Here is an 18,022-nt window from a genome sequence, read left to right as displayed (position 1 = left end):
CTGTGCTAACATCCCCAAGAAAAAAAGCCTTTCTTTCCATCATAATACCGAAGAGTTAATTCGCTGCCTAAAGCCCTCACTTTCAAGAGAATCTCTATTAATGATTACTCACCACCAGGAAGCTGGAACACCTGCATATAAAATTTGTGACAGGTACCCAGGTGTGGTTTTGTAAGCAGCTGGTCCATTGACATCACTAAATCACCTTGGGTCATCCGACTAATTCGGTCTAAAACTTGCTACAACACAGAAAAATAGAAAATTAAAGAATGAAAACCTCAGTAAACTCAATCTATAAAACAACACACACAAAAAAATAATAAAGGAAAACTTTAAAATTAAACCTCCCCATGAATTTCTTTGATTTGAATAATTATGTGATTTTGAAAGTAGCTTAGAGTTACTCCTGGTTGTTTATTAACCAATGTGTCCACTAATAATGTAAACAAAAGGCACTCTGGCATCATACACAGACAAGTACTTGGGAAAAGGAGGGAATAGAGGGATAAAATAAAAAACCAAAAATATCCTAGAATCAGCTTATGTCAGATTTTTAGGCTTTCAGAAGGTAAATATTTCAAGAAAAAGAACATTTTTCTGCTTGTAAAAATGCACCAGACAAAAATGAAAGATCAACAACTACTACTAATTAGCTAAAGTCATTATACCTTAATATTAAAGTCCTAAAAAACGAGTGTTATCAAACCAATCATACTTTCTTCCAGGCTGAGACTCCAGTCTCAGTCCCACTTAAAAAAAAAAATAATAATCATTTTAATGTATAAAATAAAGACAGAAAATGCAAAAAGTAGAGTACTCACTGATTTTACATTAATGACCAATGTGATGCCATGTTCCAATAACATATCCTGGGCAATCCGAGAAACGGTTTTCTCAACTAGCACCAATGTGGGCCTAACATCAACTATTCTCTGAACATAATTCTTCAAGAATTCCCTTTCCTAAGGAAGATAAATCAGAAATGTTATACCTGGGTCAATTCAAAATTTAGTCAAATTAATGGGACAGTTTGACTATTAAGATCAATTGTGGCCTAAATTTGCTTGATTCAGGAGTAATCCACTCTGTGGCTGTCAAATGACTTCAAGTACGACTCAAAGTGACATTATGAACTAAAGGCCTGAAGCCTCTCTACAACTAATGACATTTATCAAAGTTCATAGAGTTTCCAGAGGCATGTTATTTAAGAAGTGGATGCCAGTCCTGCTTCCAAACCTGTCATAGTATGTTATTGCTGTTATGTGCCATTGAGTCGCCTGCGATGTATAAAATATAGCAGCTCTGAACACTTCCCTGTCCTGACCCAGTCTCATTAATTTACTCTTCAAGCAAGTTAATTCAAACACAACTAAGAATTTAATTTGTCATTCTAAACTACATTAATTATGCTAAAAAAAGTTTCAGGACATGATCCATTCTCTGACTCATTAATATTACTTCTAAGAATGTTTCATTCTTAATTATCTCTAATATAGAAGCCAAAATTCCAATTAGCTAGCTCACAAATGTTAAAGTACACACTCCTAGCAATTCCTCAAATGCATACAATTTCTAGATGCTTTTAAGTATGGTTATTTTACATTCTGAAACTAACTAGAGTGCCCCTATTTTTGGAGTATCTGAATAAGAAACTCTAACTGATGCTATGTCAGCTATTTATTGATCCCAATCTCTCCTAAAATTGCATTCTACTTACAATGGTTAATTAAAGACCTAAAACATAACAATATCATTTCATGCAAAGGCTAAATTTAAAAGCAAATGAATAATATAAATAACAACCTCATGAAGACAAAACAATTTATTGTTTAAATTTCCAGGTTCCAGACAAGAGACAAAATGAGCACACGGTCACTTCAGTTTCACTTAGAAAACATTTAAAGTGCTTTATAGGCAAGGTTTCATTGTTCACTGCCACGGCCACAGACTAGAGTCTGTCCTCCAATGAACTGGCCCTGTCATGGAGGGTATTTCTTCTCCCCTTGCTCTGTTTTACTGATAGAAACTGTAACCACATTTTTTAAACATACTAATATGAAGACAGATTTTGTTTTCTTGAAATAGGTTCATTTACTACTTACAATGACTAAGGAGGATAGAAGGAGAATTGATGCCTTTGAGCTGTGGTGCTAGAGAAGAGTACTGAGGGTACCAAGGACTACTAGGAAAACAAACAGATTCACCCTGGAAAGGGTTAAACCGGGTGGCTCCCTGGAGGCAAGGATTCTGAGGCTCCGTCTAACATACTTTGAAAATGTTGTAAGGAGGGGCAGGTCCTTGGAGAAGGACATCATGCTTGCGAGGGTGGAGGGACAGTGCAGGAGGGGAAGGCCCTCTATGAGGTGGATTGATTCAGTGACTGGGATAATTGGGATGGGAATGTCAGAGACAGTGTGATTGGCACAGGACAGAGCGGAGTTTAGTGCTATTGTACATAGGGTCGCTATGGTCGCAAGTGACTTGATGGCACATAACAACAACAACAAATTATAATTTAACTTTCAAAAACATAACTTTATTTGTGCAGTTCCAATAAAATGTCAGTCCTTCCTTTTTCCTTTTTTATAGTCTCTGGCTTCTGATATGTTGATGGTACCTAATGAACAACAGATGTGCATCCTGTCCTATCCTGCACCTTCCTCGTCATCTCCAATATGCTCAAGCCACTGTTACAGTCATTTAATCAATCCGCCTTGTTGAGGGTCTTCCTATCTTCTGCTGACCTACACGTACCACCCTTCCCAGGTGTCTTTTTTCCAAAGACTGGACCCATCTGACAACATATGAGACCAATTTTCACCATTCTTGCCTCCAAGGAGCACAACGCCTACACTTCCTCCAACACAGACTTGGTTTTTTCTGTCCTCTGCTATAGAGGTGACTAATACATTTTCTCTCTAATATATAACTCCAATCAACTATTTTGACTAATGCTAAACATCATGTTTTAAGCATCACACTGGAATGAGTAATCATGATTAAGAATTTATAAGCTTCACAGTAAAATAAACATTCATTCAAATTATACATAGTATGGCAATAAGTCCTTACCTGAAGCACAATAGGATCTATGCAAGTAAACTTGGTTTCTTCTCTATAAAGATATTCAATAGAACACTTCAATAGAAGAATTTTGGGATTCTTAATACAAGAATTCATCTACAAAAAAAAATTAAGAGTTTGTTGAAGCTTTTTACAGTCTGTACTTGATAGAATTCCTCTACCCAAAAATGTCTTTCTCGTCACACTGATCGTAATACCTCTTCACTTAAGCGATCCTCCTTACATTAGTATAAAAATATTTCCATTAAGCTCTTTAATTACACTGGGCTTTTTTCCCAAAACAAACACAGCTCAGAACAAGAGTAAAATTCTTCAAATATTAGTTATATCACTGATGTTAGCTTACTCTATTCCACCATGCTCAACTATTTTCACTACTGCCAGAAGAGATAACATACTCTTGGTGTAAGGAGCCTACAAACTAAAAAAAAAAAATCATCATCTTTTTAAATATGCTTCAATCTTTCTAAAACTCAAGAGGAATAGATGCAGGAGAAACAGAATTAACATGTTGTAGCATGCTTTAAATTGACAACCGTGCTTAGAAACACTTCCCCCCCACCCCCAATGCATTACCGTCATTTGCGGCAACATGTTAAAATGTCTCCTGGAACTACTTGTAAAAACCTTCCAGGTGGGCACAGATTGACAAGGACCCTTGAGAAGCATAATGTTCAAGAAGAAGACCCTAACGCATCTCCAGAAGCAGAGCTTAACAACAATACACCCTAACCATGGAATGAAAGGCCCAGGGGGGAAAGCCTGAAACGCAGCAAGAACAAAGGCTTCTGACTGGACAAGCTTACGGACTCAAACCGGCAACCAATTCTGGGAAAAAAAAAGTGACTCGCCAGCTAGTGAACCACACTGAAGGCACTTTTAGCAACTATAAATTAAAAACTATCTAAGTCCCTCAATATGGGCATAGGGCAAGGCAGTCACGCATGAGTTTCTTTTACACATCAACGTGTCATATTCTTAAGTTTCAGAAAAGGGTACTAAGAATTTGCCTCTTAATTCAACAACATATTGGCTGAATTTTGATCATTGCTATATCTAAACATAGTTTTCATTATCTATAGTCACTATTTGCAGGTACTTTACTTGCTTTACCAAATGTAGAATTCTTGTCTAAGTGCAAGTGTCTAAGCACTGTACTATTACCTGAAAGGCTGGTGGGTCAAACCAATGTGGAGGTATTTTTTGGATATAAAGCCTAAGGATCTGCTTCCAGCAAATGCCAGCCTTGAAAACTCCAATTATACGTGAATACACATGTGTCATGAGCCAGAAGTGAAAAAGCGAGTAACTACCAATACCTATTTATTGGACTCTGCTGAGAGAAAGTGCAACTACCCAGTTTCTCAGGCCAGAACGCTCCTTCCTCTCCACTCCTAAGTAAATCAGTATCTCTGTTTTAAACAACTTCCCTTGGTGATCCTGAAGCACAGTCAAGATTAAAGAACCATTAACAATTTATGGTTTCTCAAAAAGTGACCAACAACAGTAAACACCTACAGCCTTCCCTCCCTCACTTTCTGCCCACTCTCACTCTCTACATTTTTCTCTTTTTCTCTCTCAAACCACTTACTTAGAAGTACTAGAGATTAGTCCAAGGAGCCAACATTTTTAAGAAGACTTGAAGATGCTGCTGATACACTACACTTTGAAAATCAGATTGCAGCGGTAAGAAGCAGATGCATGTCTGTACCCTCCAGTCTCATATCTCACCGTTTCCCACTTTGCCCTTTAAGATTTCGGTTTCTCTGATACATCTGGTTATCTCATCCTATTTCTTTGTGCTAACGCTAGAACGAGGCCTCACATTTGCTGGCTGAGTGAGAAAGTGAGAAGGATAAATTGAATATTGGTGAAAGTTAATTCTGCAGCTCAGTCATAGAAGAGAAGATCAGTTAAAAATGCCAGGCCTCTGGAAGGTCTGCACTCTGTGAAGCAAACTCTGAGACATGGGAGGGTCAGGGAGGGCAGGAAGGACACTGAATCATTCTGTTAGTCTACCTTCTTCTCCTGCCCATAATTTCCATTTATCAACTGCTCTGGAGGAACTACCCAAATAGCTGAATCTCCAAAACAGAGTTAAAGATTTCACTCCAGTGCAAGATCCTGCTAGATGTCTGTTCATGTCCAGTCTCCTTTTCTTTGATGAGGAGAATAATGATTTTTATAGCTGGACACAAAGTCATCCAAACTAAAAGACATTTTCCAGGCTCTCCAGAAGTTAGGTACAACCATGTGATTGAATTCTGGTGGCTACAGGCAGAGTATGTGAGTCAACTTCCAGTATGTGGCCTTTAAGAGATGAGACAGGTAGTCTTTGTTCTTTCTTACCTATTCTTCCATTCCACTGCCTGGAATGTGGACTACCCTCTATTGTGGTCCTTGAGGTCAAGGTCATACAAAATAAAGCAAAGATGGAACAGGAATGTGATCTAAGATACCAAGAGATCCATTATGGCCCTGCATGGTTGTTGCCGTCATGTGCTGTCCAGTCACCTGTAACTCATAGTGACATTATGTACAACAGCCCTAAACCCTACCTTACTGTCTCCGATGACACAGCCATCCCTATTAACTCAGTCATTGAATCAATCCATCTCATTGAGAGTCTTCCTCTCCTGTGCCTCCACCCTCCCAAGCATGACGTTCCTCTCCAAGGACTGGTCCCTCCTTGCAACATGTCCAAAACATGTCAGATGAAGCTTCAGAATTCTTGCCTCCAAGGATTGGTTTCACACTCTCCAGGTCGAACTTGTTTGTTCTCCTAGCAGTTCATGGTATTAACTATTTGTTTATGAAAGAAAATCAACCTCTATCTCTGTAAATGTCTGCATTAATGGCACTTAAGAACAACAATCTCTGTAAAGCCACTGTTTTTCCTGTCATTCAAAGTTGAACTTAAGTCTGACAATATACCTCTACTGCATCATGAAGATACCATATTAAATGCCATTAGTTAAGATACATGTAAATTTCAGGGCTAGCACTATGAAGGGGACGAACAGAATATTTCCGTTATTGCACAAATAACTAATACAATCGTACATGCTTGTCTCTAAGTGACCAAAACAAAACTACGTCCCGTGAGTCATTCTGACTCACAGTGACCCTACAGGACACTAGAGAACTGTCCCATCCTGTTTCCAAAGCTGTAATCTTCAGAGAAGCAAACTGCCACACCCTTCTCCCACAGAGCACCTGGAATGGTTGGGTCCTACAACTTTTTCTAGCAGCTGAGAGCTTAAGACATGTGCCACTTAGGGCTTCTTCTGTACCAGACCATGACCTCTCTTTTTTTTGAAGGAAAAAGCAAATGCAGGTTTTCTTTCAGGAAAGATATGTATCAGACAGCAAGATGGATCATTTCTCTAGAATACAGAGGTAGAAAAGACCGTTGGCCACATGTGGCAAGGCTGAGATCATGACCTTTTTAACTGCTGTTGTTGTTGTTGCTATTGTTATGTGCTGTCGAGTCACTTGAAACTCATAGCGACCCTACGTACAAGAGCCCTAAACCCTGCTCTATCCCTTGCCAACCTTACTGTCTCTGACACACACCTACCCCCATTTCCTCAGTTACTGAATCAATCCATCTCATCATGGGTCTTCGTCTCCTGCACTGTCCCTCCACCCTCCCAAACATGATGTCCCTCTGCAAGGACTGGCCCCTCCTTGTAACATGCCCAAAGTATGTCAGACCCAGCTTCAGAATCCTTGCCTCCAACGAGCAGCCTGGTTTCTCCCTCCCCAGGACAAATCTATTTGTTTTCTTAGCAGTCCACGGTACATTCAACATTCTTCTCCAGCACCACAGCTCAAAGGTATCAATTCTCCTTCTATCATCCCTAGTCATTGTCCAGTAGGGATCATCTATTAATTCCCTCTGTACCTCAGATACGGTACATATGCATGTCCAGTCAAGGTTTCTTAAAGTTATTGTTCAACTAAACCACATTACCTTTTTATGTGCAATGTTCTTGGTGCAAACAAAACCATTGACAACCACAGAATCAAACTTCTTTCCACCTGGGATCTAAAGGAACAATGAGGAAAACAATCAAAGTCAATGATGCACTCTTTTTTTTATTGAATGATGCACTCTTAAATTTCAGTCATCAATTTCCCCATTTTCAACTTTAACTATAAAGACAAAAATTTCAAGTTATACATTTGTTTGAGTTCTCAACTCATCCGCCACCCGACTCATCTTATCTGTTTACCTTTCAGTTCCTACAAGCACCTTCCATGGCCCCTCTGTGCCCTATCAGCTGAGTGCACAAGAGCAGGCTTCAGAGTCATGGCTGACCAGGAAAATGGAAATAAATTCAAATTTGTAAAATTTGAGTAAAGCACAACAATAACTAGAAAAGGAGAAATTATGGGTTGAAGCCCTGAAACGAGAGTCTCGGAAGAGGTGTCTACAGCCCTCTCAGGAGAAATGCAGGAGAATGGATTATTACCAGGAATGTGGAGAGCCAGAAATTACTGTTTCCAATTTTATTAAATCAAGAGATACAGTTGCTATGCAATGTACATACTATCTTTGTTTTCTAAGAGAGAAGAAATTCCGTTTCTAGCAGGGTGCTGTTTTTTCCGATTCAGTTTATAGTACCAGTTTAGGCACATTTTACAAATTTCGTTCTACTGTCTTCAGCCATGACTAAATCAAGGAGAACTGGTTTGAAGCCCTGAGCCAGAGTTCCTACTCTTCACCTCACACCCTGTCCTCTTTTCAGATCACCATTAAGAGGCAAATTCTATCAGGCCCGCCTCGTTGATGCCCCACGTCAGGAAAGCACTGGCAGAGCTCACTTTTTTAACATGGACAAACTGGCGGATATCCATGTCATCGTCTCTGTGCTTGACATCAGGCCGGACTGTCTGGACAACCTGGCAGACGAGCTGCACAATGATGTCCCTCCAGGAGGGTGACAGTGACTCGTTATGCAGCAACTGCTGGAGTAGTGACATCATGTGGTTATGGTTAGCTGACCTACAAAAATGTTACAGGAGATAAATTGTGCACAGTTAACAACGGCAGAGACAATCATGCTGAAGATGTAACAAGCAGTCTACAAAGAAAGGAGCATATGAATCAAAGTTCACAGGAAAGATCTTCTAGGTCAACTGTGCTCTTTTCCGTTCATCTGCACCTTAATGATTTTACACAGAACTGAAATCTGACTTATCTGTAATTAAGAATATCCTTTTAATGAGAGGAAGTTAAATTTCAGCACTTTAAAATAGGGATAATCTAGTTAAACACAAATTGGGACTACTGTTTTATAAAAAGTTTCTTTAGAACTAGCTTCACTTCCTAAGTAATTATATCGCATTTAACATTAAGGAAGAGGAACAATGCATATGACTATTAAATCACTGAAGAAGAGAGAGAGATGGAAGGGATGAAGGAAATGGGAAGGACCCAGCAGGGACTTGAAAAGACAGAGTAATGATGGGCACAGTCCAATAGTGATTAATATTATAAAACATAATGCACGGGAACGATTGTATAAAGCATACTGTTGATGAAGAATACTATGAAACACAATGTACTCAAACTTTGTAAGCAAACCAATATAAAATATTAATAAAGAAAAGTGTGTAGATGGACAATTAGCTGGAAAAGCTCACGGCCTTACAGCAACCTCTCCATGGCTTGCTTCTCCCCATTCTCCTCCCTCAGCAACTCCAGGTTGTTATGATGCCAGCCCAAAGGCGTAAAAGGAAACTCTTTCGATTTTTCCTCTACACGACGATTAAATAATGATTCTAAGAAAGAAAATAAGTTATTACTTCATTGTCATGTTTTATATCATCTACTTTTATTTTTAAAAATTTATCAATTTCTTTTTTTAAATTTTGCTTTTTTCTGTGCTGCGAACTTAAGACAGCAATTATAAATAACATATATACAATATATACACATGCATATATTTTAATATGTATGTGTGTGTGCACATATATGAGTGTGTGTGTGTATACACACACACACTAGTAAAATAGTTAAAGTACCAGTAAGAGCCAGGTCAGAGACTGAACTGTGAAAAGCAGATTCACAAAAGGAACTAGGACTCTCAGGCCAATAACTACAAATATGGCTTCCCAAAAGTAAACAAAAATAGATTTCAAAATTGCCTTTATTAATTCTGGGACAGTAAAAAAAGAAGTAGATAACAGCCAGAAATCTACAATCCACAGAAATCTGAATACTGGCAAAACACTTGGTAAAGTGAATGCTGAACTTCTAAATAACAAGCTCAGCTCCAATATATTTGAAAAGATAGACAACTGTATAAACAGTCTTTTCAGACAATTTTTAATTGGGATTCTTTGATAATAAAGGCCCTTAAAAAGTTTAGTAAGACAAAAAAAAATATATATTAAAGTATGACATGTAGCAATTAATTTTGACATGGTACAATCCTTAAGTGAATAGGTTGAAAGCCCTATCAAGACAAAAAAAAATTAAGTTACTTTTCTTTTTGCTTTGTACCAAAGATGTCCATTAAATTAACTGCTGACAAAAACCCTCCAGTCTTTCCTTCTTAAATAAAATCAAACACAAAAAAATCTTCAGAGTTTAACAAGTTCTTCAATAAAGTATGTATCCAGTTACATAAACTGTAGCCTATAAACTTCTAGCTGAGTCACACATTGGGAAGTGACTTTAGAAGTACTGCCAAGTTAGACTAGCGACAAGTGGCCTCCCCAGCAGCCAGCTTGCTTTCTTTCTTTTATTTAAAACCTCACAGCCAAGAACACACAGGGTGAAGGGGACTTTTCTCCCATTATTTGAAGTCTATAATATAAACAGTGGACTGTTCTGATCAGTCAGGTAAATCACAGAAATCTAGGAAAGGAAACGTAAGAAAGGCTTTATTCTTTAACACTCCTTTTGCTTCACACGAAATTGAAGGGAGTTCTCTCTTCTACCTACTTGTCTCTTTCCACAGGGCAAACAGCATCTTCAATTGGATGAGGTCTGCCTGTGGGCTTTCTGACAAGTTTGGCAATCCCCGATGTATATGAATAGCAAAACTTAATATTACATCCATGAGTCATGAAAGTATAAAATACCTTTAAAAGAACACATTTCAAATTCCATTTAAAAGCTTTCAATTTTTCAACTCAGAAATGTTCTAACCAAGTTCAAGTTTATATTCCTAGTTCTTTTATTTTTAAATGATTTTTTTTATTTTTTTATTTTTATTTTATTATTTTTTATATGTACTGTCAAATCGGATCTGACTGGTACAGGAGGAGATTGCCCCCTCCTACTCCAGCAGAGCATCTGGTGGATTTGAACTGCATACCTCTGGGATTGCAGTGCAGCATTTTGCCACTAGGCCACCACAGCTCCCTATATTCCTAGTTCTTAATGTTCTGAGAGCCACTACATATTTAAAAACTATGTTCCCCTACTACTAAAATGAAATATCTTTTTAGCATCAATTCTGTACCTCTTAAAAGTGTGAGGTCCTAAGTAGATCCTCATAAAGAGAAACATCATTCTGTGTAAACTTACCTTTGATGAAGGCATCACTTATTGAAAGCTGCTGGCCTCCGTTGTCAGAAATCAAGTTCTCTGAATACCAAGGAAAGAGGAGAAGAGAGGAGGAAGCACAGGAGAGACATATGACTATAACAAGCCCACATAATTACATAGAAAACACACCCACACACACAAAGAAAGTATTACTCATACTAACCCAACACTTCCCAGAAAACTCAAGAAACCAATAGGATAAAATGCTTCTTTATCCAAATTTTTGTTTTGCACACATTATCCTAAAGTTGCAAGCCTTGAATTAGTAGTTCAACAGAACCATCAAATGGTTCACCATACTTAAAATGCCTCATAATCTTTAGGAGATCATTTTTCCCTTACCAAAATGTAACCACTTTATGAAAACTGAGATTTTTCAGGAACTTCCCATGAAACCTGAAAGGCTACATTATTTCTCTTGTTTATAACTACTGTCTTTAACAAATAATGGCATGCTCTGCACTCAAGGAAGTTCCCAGAAAATAATCTGATAAAATCATATACAGCACCCTTTAATTTTAGAAAATAAGCTATAAATTAAAATAATACAAACATGGCACTGGCAGGAAATAAATGTGTCACTTACCACGATTGTTAGTAGTTTTAACCATGTCAGTTTTTCAAAAATTCTAACTAAGCATTGCTAAATGGCTGCCTTAAGAGAACTTCTATAAATGCTCTGAAACTTTTAGAATATTAAAATATTCTTTCAGAGAAACTTTTTTTTTCACTTCCTCCTGAGTTTTCCTCTAGGTCTCTAAGCAAGCACCATTCAAAGGTGGTTCTTTCTACTTATGCACATTCAACCACAGTGCATCTTAGGCCCTTTAAAAAAAGAAAAATTCCCAACAAACCTCTTTTCAATTCATTTCTGAACAAATAAGACTTTTTAAAAAAAAAAAAGTTAAGTGCTTATAAGTCAAGGTTTTGTGAACAAATATGCTCCTCCTCCAAATCAACAGAAGAAATATTTACTTAGAAAATTCAAGTGTGCCATGGCAAACAAAGCCAAGTATGTGGGCAAGAAAAGAGAGGGTAGATGTTACTTTTCTTCTTCCCTCAGAGATATAAACGACGTCACTGTTTTTTCCATTAATAACATTATTCTTCACAAGTATGTCTTTTTTATGCTAAAGCTTAAACATACATCTTCATGTACAAATAAAATAACTGGAAAAAAGGATGGGGTTTCACCAAAATTTTATTACAAAAAAATTCAATGATTCAATAATTGTTAACATGTCTTAATCTGTTTTCTCTCTCTATGTGAACATATTCCTGTGAGCAATTTTTATACATATAATGAATGACACTTTAGGATAAAACTCTTAAGAGCATCTTTCCCTATAGTGACAGTAGCACTAGCATACATGGAGAAATACACAATATTAAAACTGTCCAGATGAAAATTTTTCCAACTATTTCCAAGTATTTTTAACAGATGTTACACTTCTCAAACCTGGATCCAGTTATGGTTTAAATATTGCATTTGATTGTGTGTCTTCATTTCATCAGAATCTAGAACATCTCTGTACTTTCATTTCTTTTTTCCCCCCTTTTTCTGCTAGGTGCTGGATTTTCAAAGAGCCAACTGCCTGAGAATAGTCCCATATTCTGAATCTCATCCAGTTTCCCACAGAGCTCTTTAATTGGCTTCTCTAGCCTGTATCACCATGGAGATGGGAAGTTGGATCTAAAGACTATGGAAACAATGATTTTTACTTTTTTTCTCCTCCAGTTTCTACTTGCTAACTTTCCAACAACGGTTCAGTATGTGCTCACAACACATCACAAAACATAATTGTACAATACTCTGAGTCCAACAGTGAAAAATGAATCCAAGGTGCAGGTCATCCTGTCAGTTCCATAAGCTTCAAAATATGAGGGGTTTCCATACATAAGCTTTAAAAGAAAATCTTTTCCAAAATACAGAATTTTCAACCAATTTTATAAACCCAAATGCTCTCAGTCTTAAGAAAAGAGAAGATGAGCCATAAGAAAAGAGTAAGTATTCGACCTCCCATTTTCATGGAAAAGACTATCGATTACTATTGGCAAGAGAGGGCAATGTGAACTCGAGGCAGGGAAATTCTGTGATTAGTTCTCCCACTTTACCATCAGGCTACTCTGGTCATCTCCACTCTCTGGAATCAGTATTCATTTTAACTACAAAATATTTTCACATATTTCAACTTCACAGGAAAAAGGAAGAAAGCCTAATTCTGGTTAGTATGCTAAAAACTGATGAGGAAAATTATGAGGTCTAGTAAGAAGAATTAAACCATTTACAAAATCCTCAAATTATAGACTCTCAAGGTTACAAATGACCAAAGAGATCAACATCATCATTAACTTTTTAGTTACTGGAATCGCCTCTGAAATATTCTTGGCGTGTTAAAGGATTCTTTACGTTAACTACAATTTAAAAATTTTTAGACCTAAATTTTTATTTTACAGACTCAGAATAAAACATAGTCCCAAGCCACGAAGGCTACTGAAGCACTCTATAACCTCACAGGTGGACATTCAGATGTCACAGTGCACTTCCAATGCCCAGCAGCTAACACACACTACTACAAGCTACCAATCTTAGTTCTTCCTTCAACTATACACCAGGAAAAGTGGAGTATAAGACATTCCAGGCACCAAAGAGCAATCCCACGTCTTTGTTCCTTTTTAAATCCCTGGATGCTGCTGTGGTTGTCATTATGTACCACTGCCTTGGAACCAGTTCCTACCTGACTCTCGAGCAGGTGTTCAGAGACTATAAATAGCACAAGAGGAGACTGTCCATCTTTCCGATGACGAGCAACTGCCAGATTCAAACTGCATGCCTTGGCTCAGCAGCCCAACTCCTTACTACTAGGCCCCAAATCTAAACCTTTAGTCATTCACAGCTTCTTTGAAAGTATCATGGCTCGAGTCAAGCACACTTTGGATGGATAACATAGTGGTAAGGAATTGCGCTCCCATCCCAAAGGCATGCAGTTCAAATCCACAAGCTGCTCCATGAAAATAAGATGGACAATCACCACCCCATGTGACTTACTGCCTTTGAAAACCCACTGGAAGGTGAGCTATGGTTTACTTCTGACTCAATGGTATTCAATATAAGATCTATTAGAATGAGGCAGAAAAATAGTTAGCCATGTAATTTTTAATTTGCCAAGTAATTTAAACTTAGATCTTTATGATAGAAATTATTCAAGAATGGGTTTCTCCATAAAGTAACAGTAAATCTTTTAGGCCTAATTATATTAGTTTATATGACTTGTGTCACACTTTATCTTGGTAGTCTCACAGTTGTTGTTATGTGCCGTCAAGTTGCTTGCAACTCACGGTGATCCTATGTACAATAGCACCAAAACCTGCTCTATCCTGTGCCAACTTTACTGTCTCTGACACACCTATTCTCACTACCTCAGTCACTATATCAATCCATCCCATCCCTCTCTTTCTCCGTCCCTCTACTCTCCCAAACATGATGTTCCTCTCCAAGGACTGGTCCCTTCTTACTACATGCTCAAAGTATGTCAGAAGAAGCCTCAGAATCCTGGCCTCCAAGGAGCAGTCTGGTTTCATCCTCTCTAGGATGAACTTGCTTATTCTCCAGGCAGTCCATGGTATATTCAACACTCTTCTCCAGCACCACAGCTCAAAGGCATCAATTCTCTTTCTATTATCCCTAGTCATCATCGAGCTCTCTGATGCACAGCAAGCAATTGTGAAGACTATGGCCTGGATCAGGCACACCTTAGTCTCCAGACTGATGTCATTGCTCTTCAGTACTCTGGAGAGGTCCCTGACAGCCGACTTCCCAATGTTAATTCGTCTCTTGATTTCCTGAGTGCTGGTAACAAGAGTGTTGATTGTGGAGCTAAGCAAACTAAATCTGATGTATAGTTTGCCTAAATATGAAAAGTCTTATAAAAAAGCCAATTTTTCTCCATCTCCAAATGACTTGGTCTCCACTGTTGGCCTTCATGTCACTCTTTTCCTTATTAGACTAATCTTGAAATGGAAGGGTGGGGAAAGCTTCTTTCAACTATTATCTAAATTTCTCCAAACTATTAGCCTGATTTTTCTTTTTCCCCATTACAATGGGGGGAAAAATATTTTCTCTTATATCCTCAGCATTTTCCCCAACTTGGAGCAACTTCACTTTTGCTATTGTCGTTTTCCCTCAATGTGCTATTAGGCTGTTGCTGTTGTTAGGTACCTTTAAGTTAGAACCAATCCATAGCTGATGCTCAGGAGGATTTTCAGAGGCAGTAAACGGCACAGGAGGAGACTATTTTCCACCTGTGTTTCTCACTCACAGTCAGATTTTCACATTTCTATAACCTCTTTAAATTTTTTTTTTTACTTTTTAAGAGCTATGGTCCCTTTTCTTATTCTAGTTTTTACATACTATAAAATATAGCTTGATAATGGCTAATACTAGCACATAACAGAAAAAATGCTGCATGACTGAATTTATTTAAATTATTTCAGTATAAATGCTCAAATTCAAAAGAACAACTTTTTTATCTAATCATATATACAGTCTCAAAATAGAGAGCAACAAAGAATTTGGAGAACATTTGAGAATCTAAATGAAATTTAGAAAGCTAAATGTTGACAATTCAAACTCCAGGTGGAACTATAAAATAAAAGGTTTTCATTTTTATGACAAACAAAATCCTGTAATTAACAAATTTTATATAATATCCCTTTTGAGTTTGCATTTATTTAAATTGACTTCAATTATATCAGAAGAGAGTGAAACCTCATCATTCAGTTTCAAAAGACACTTTCTTTCTTATGCACGGCCACTGGCCGACTCTGGTGATGGCTTACTTTAGTTTTCCTTTTACAGCAGGTATCTTGTCAATATGGCCATGGTTATTTTTGAATCAGTAGACTAAAACCACAACTAAGAGAGCTAATAAAAAACAATTCATTTTGTATCAAGTAAAGAATAGAAATATACAGTATCCACACACAAGCATGACAAAATAAAGAGTGGAAAATTCTCTTGAAATATATGAATGTTTCCCTATCTCCCAATGGCTGTTAAGAATTTGAACAGGTTTAAGGAAACACTATGTTACTGAGTAATACTAGCATAAGCAAACAGGCCTTAAAATTGTTAAAATGAAGAAAGAGGAAAGAATAGAGCAGAACATCCATGTTATCAATGCAAAGAAATGCCACCTTGGAAGTTGCACATTATGCTAAGGAGCAGTCAGATACAGTTCCTTTTAAAGAGCACGAACTTTAAACTGGGCATGGTGACACTCGGGGAGAATATGAGAAATAATAGGGGTGTTTTTTTTTTAAAAAAGTGTGTAAGGTGGTGTGGGGGAAATGAGAAAAGGTGGAATAAAACCCCGCACCAAATACCCTCAGCCCTACAGGGCAGAGGAAGTTGGAGGACCAGCTGACATGAAATCCTACGGCCCAGTTCTACAGCCTGTGTTTGGATTCCAAATGGCAACTACCTCCTACCTTTTTGGTCAGCAGGGTGAGGGGGCACATGTGGGTACTTGGAGGGCTTCTTGATATGGAAGTTCACGTTGTCCAGCTCCACGTTCAGGCTGATAGAAGCGGCTGAGTCACTGTCCACTGTGGACTGGAAACTGCTGACTGATGTGCGCTTGCTAGGACTGGCAGAATCTTTTAGTGTTGGGGAGGGGAAAGAAATATAGGGAGAGGAGGGGATAAAAATGGGTCGCATCAGGGTGTTGGAGGAAAGGAGAAAAATGTTTTTTTAATATACAAGCCCAATGTGCAATACCAAAATGGATACAGTATTTTCATGTACTTCAGTGTGTAGACTTAATGAAATTTGAGCAAGTTAAATATGTAAAATCCACTTTTTAAAATAAAGAAATATATTGGAGGTTCTGCAGAGAGAAAGTCTGATATTATAGTGAAGAGGTGAGAAAGTTGTCTGCTGCGGGATTATTAGCTTAGCGTTATTTTTAGGCTGCGGCAAACTAGAGACTACAGTAAAATCTGGAAATGCCAATGGCCTAAGAGGCAAGTTTCTTAAGAAAATACTGTATCTGGAACAAGGATTGCAGTCAGATGTTTACATTTAATCAGAGTCATAATCATAAAGAAAGACTATTTGAACTAAACAAACATGACCTTACTTTTATCATACATACACACTGATTGATAAAAACGAAAATATTAAAAAGTTAAAACTCACTAGCCAAATTATCGTCACCTTCTTCAGCTATCTGTTCTGTGTCGCTGTCATCAAACTTTATGTCCTTAAACCAAGACGGCTCAGAGTGTCCTTCCACAGAGTTCACTGAGTCACTGTCCGGAGAAGGCGTCTCAGAAAATTCTGTACTCTGAAGGGATCAAGACAGGATCTAAGCAATTGATCCTTAATGCCAGCAACACTGATAAGTCATCACACTGCAAATAAGTTCTACCTCACTATTTCTACAATTCTACCCAACGAACATCTTTATGTAAAAATAAACAAAAACTCAGCTATAAATTAGCATCCTACCAACACCATCCTTAAATCATCTTCATTAACCAAAAAGTTTTATTTTGTTTTGGGGTTTTTTTGTTAGTATTATGTACAAAATATTTCTTGTCAGAATTTACAGTTTCAATTCATCCTTTAAACTTCTTTTTTAGACTTTATTTTCATTGTGATTTTAATGAAAGTTTACAGGAAAGTTAGATTTTCATTCCTTCATTGTTGCACATTTTCCTCCCTCCCTCAGTTCACTTCCTTTTTTAAAAAAATATTCATTAATTATTGCACAATTTCCTCCCTCCTCTCATTCCTCTCCCCTAGTCCTTTTTGCAATGTACCTCTTATTCTGGACCACTGTCTTACTTATAATGTGTAATCAAATCTCCCATCCTTTAGACTTGAGAGTAACAATTGCTTAAAAATTGTTCTAACCTGCTCTAATATGCATATTAAAAGATAACATCATATTTTAACAAATGACAGCCCAATAGTCATTTGTGTCTTCTAATCATTGAATTTCCAATTGTATTTCACAAAGATATTATTAAACTAATATATGTTAACATATACAAACTAAAAGTGAAAGTATTATCTTCTTTGTTTAATGGTATCAATTTCTACCATTTAAAAAAAGTTTTCACTTCCTTAAGTTTTAAAGAATCAGATAAATTGAATATTTGTAAGTTTACCACTACAATTTAATGTTGCTACAAAGAGTAAAAAAAAAAAAACCTATTTCAAAGATGACACTAATTTTTTTCAGTGCCTTTATTGTTTACACTCTTACAAGTTCTAAAAATACAAAGTAAAACTTAAAACTATTGGAGCTCTGGTGGCCTAGAGGCAAGAAGCTGAGCTGTAATCCCAAATGCGTGTGGTTCGAA

General features: G+C 37.3%; 1 protein-coding gene across 2 annotated transcripts in view; it reads right to left on the bottom strand.

Annotated features, from left to right (window-relative positions):
- PIKFYVE (phosphoinositide kinase, FYVE finger containing) overlaps nt 1–18,022 on the bottom strand; it is a 94,744-nt gene that overhangs the window by 44,217 nt on the left and 32,505 nt on the right. The window contains exons 10-18 of one of the 2 annotated variants that reach the window (XM_006903008.1): nt 16,851–16,998; nt 16,142–16,309; nt 10,631–10,690; nt 8,745–8,874; nt 7,915–8,095; nt 7,061–7,135; nt 3,073–3,180; nt 822–962; nt 113–239 (exon numbers count right to left, since the gene is read on the bottom strand). In XM_006903008.1, the coding sequence (XP_006903070.1) occupies nt 113–239; nt 822–962; nt 3,073–3,180; nt 7,061–7,135; nt 7,915–8,095; nt 8,745–8,874; nt 10,631–10,690; nt 16,142–16,309; nt 16,851–16,998 (1,138 nt within the window). Of the gene's footprint in view, nt 1–112; nt 240–821; nt 963–3,072; nt 3,181–7,060; nt 7,136–7,914; nt 8,096–8,744; nt 8,875–10,630; nt 10,691–15,623; nt 16,310–16,850; nt 16,999–18,022 lie in introns of those variants that run through there. The other variant, XM_006903009.1, reaches the window with a different exon arrangement.

Source organism: Elephantulus edwardii, unplaced genomic scaffold (assembly GCF_000299155.1).
Source record: "Elephantulus edwardii isolate Elephantulus edwardi_28Jun2011 unplaced genomic scaffold, EleEdw1.0 scaffold00493, whole genome shotgun sequence".
Classification (NCBI taxonomy): Eukaryota; Metazoa; Chordata; class Mammalia; order Macroscelidea; family Macroscelididae; genus Elephantulus; species Elephantulus edwardii.
The sequence above is the reverse complement of the archived record's forward strand: the minus strand, read 5'-3'. Positions and strand labels throughout refer to the sequence as shown.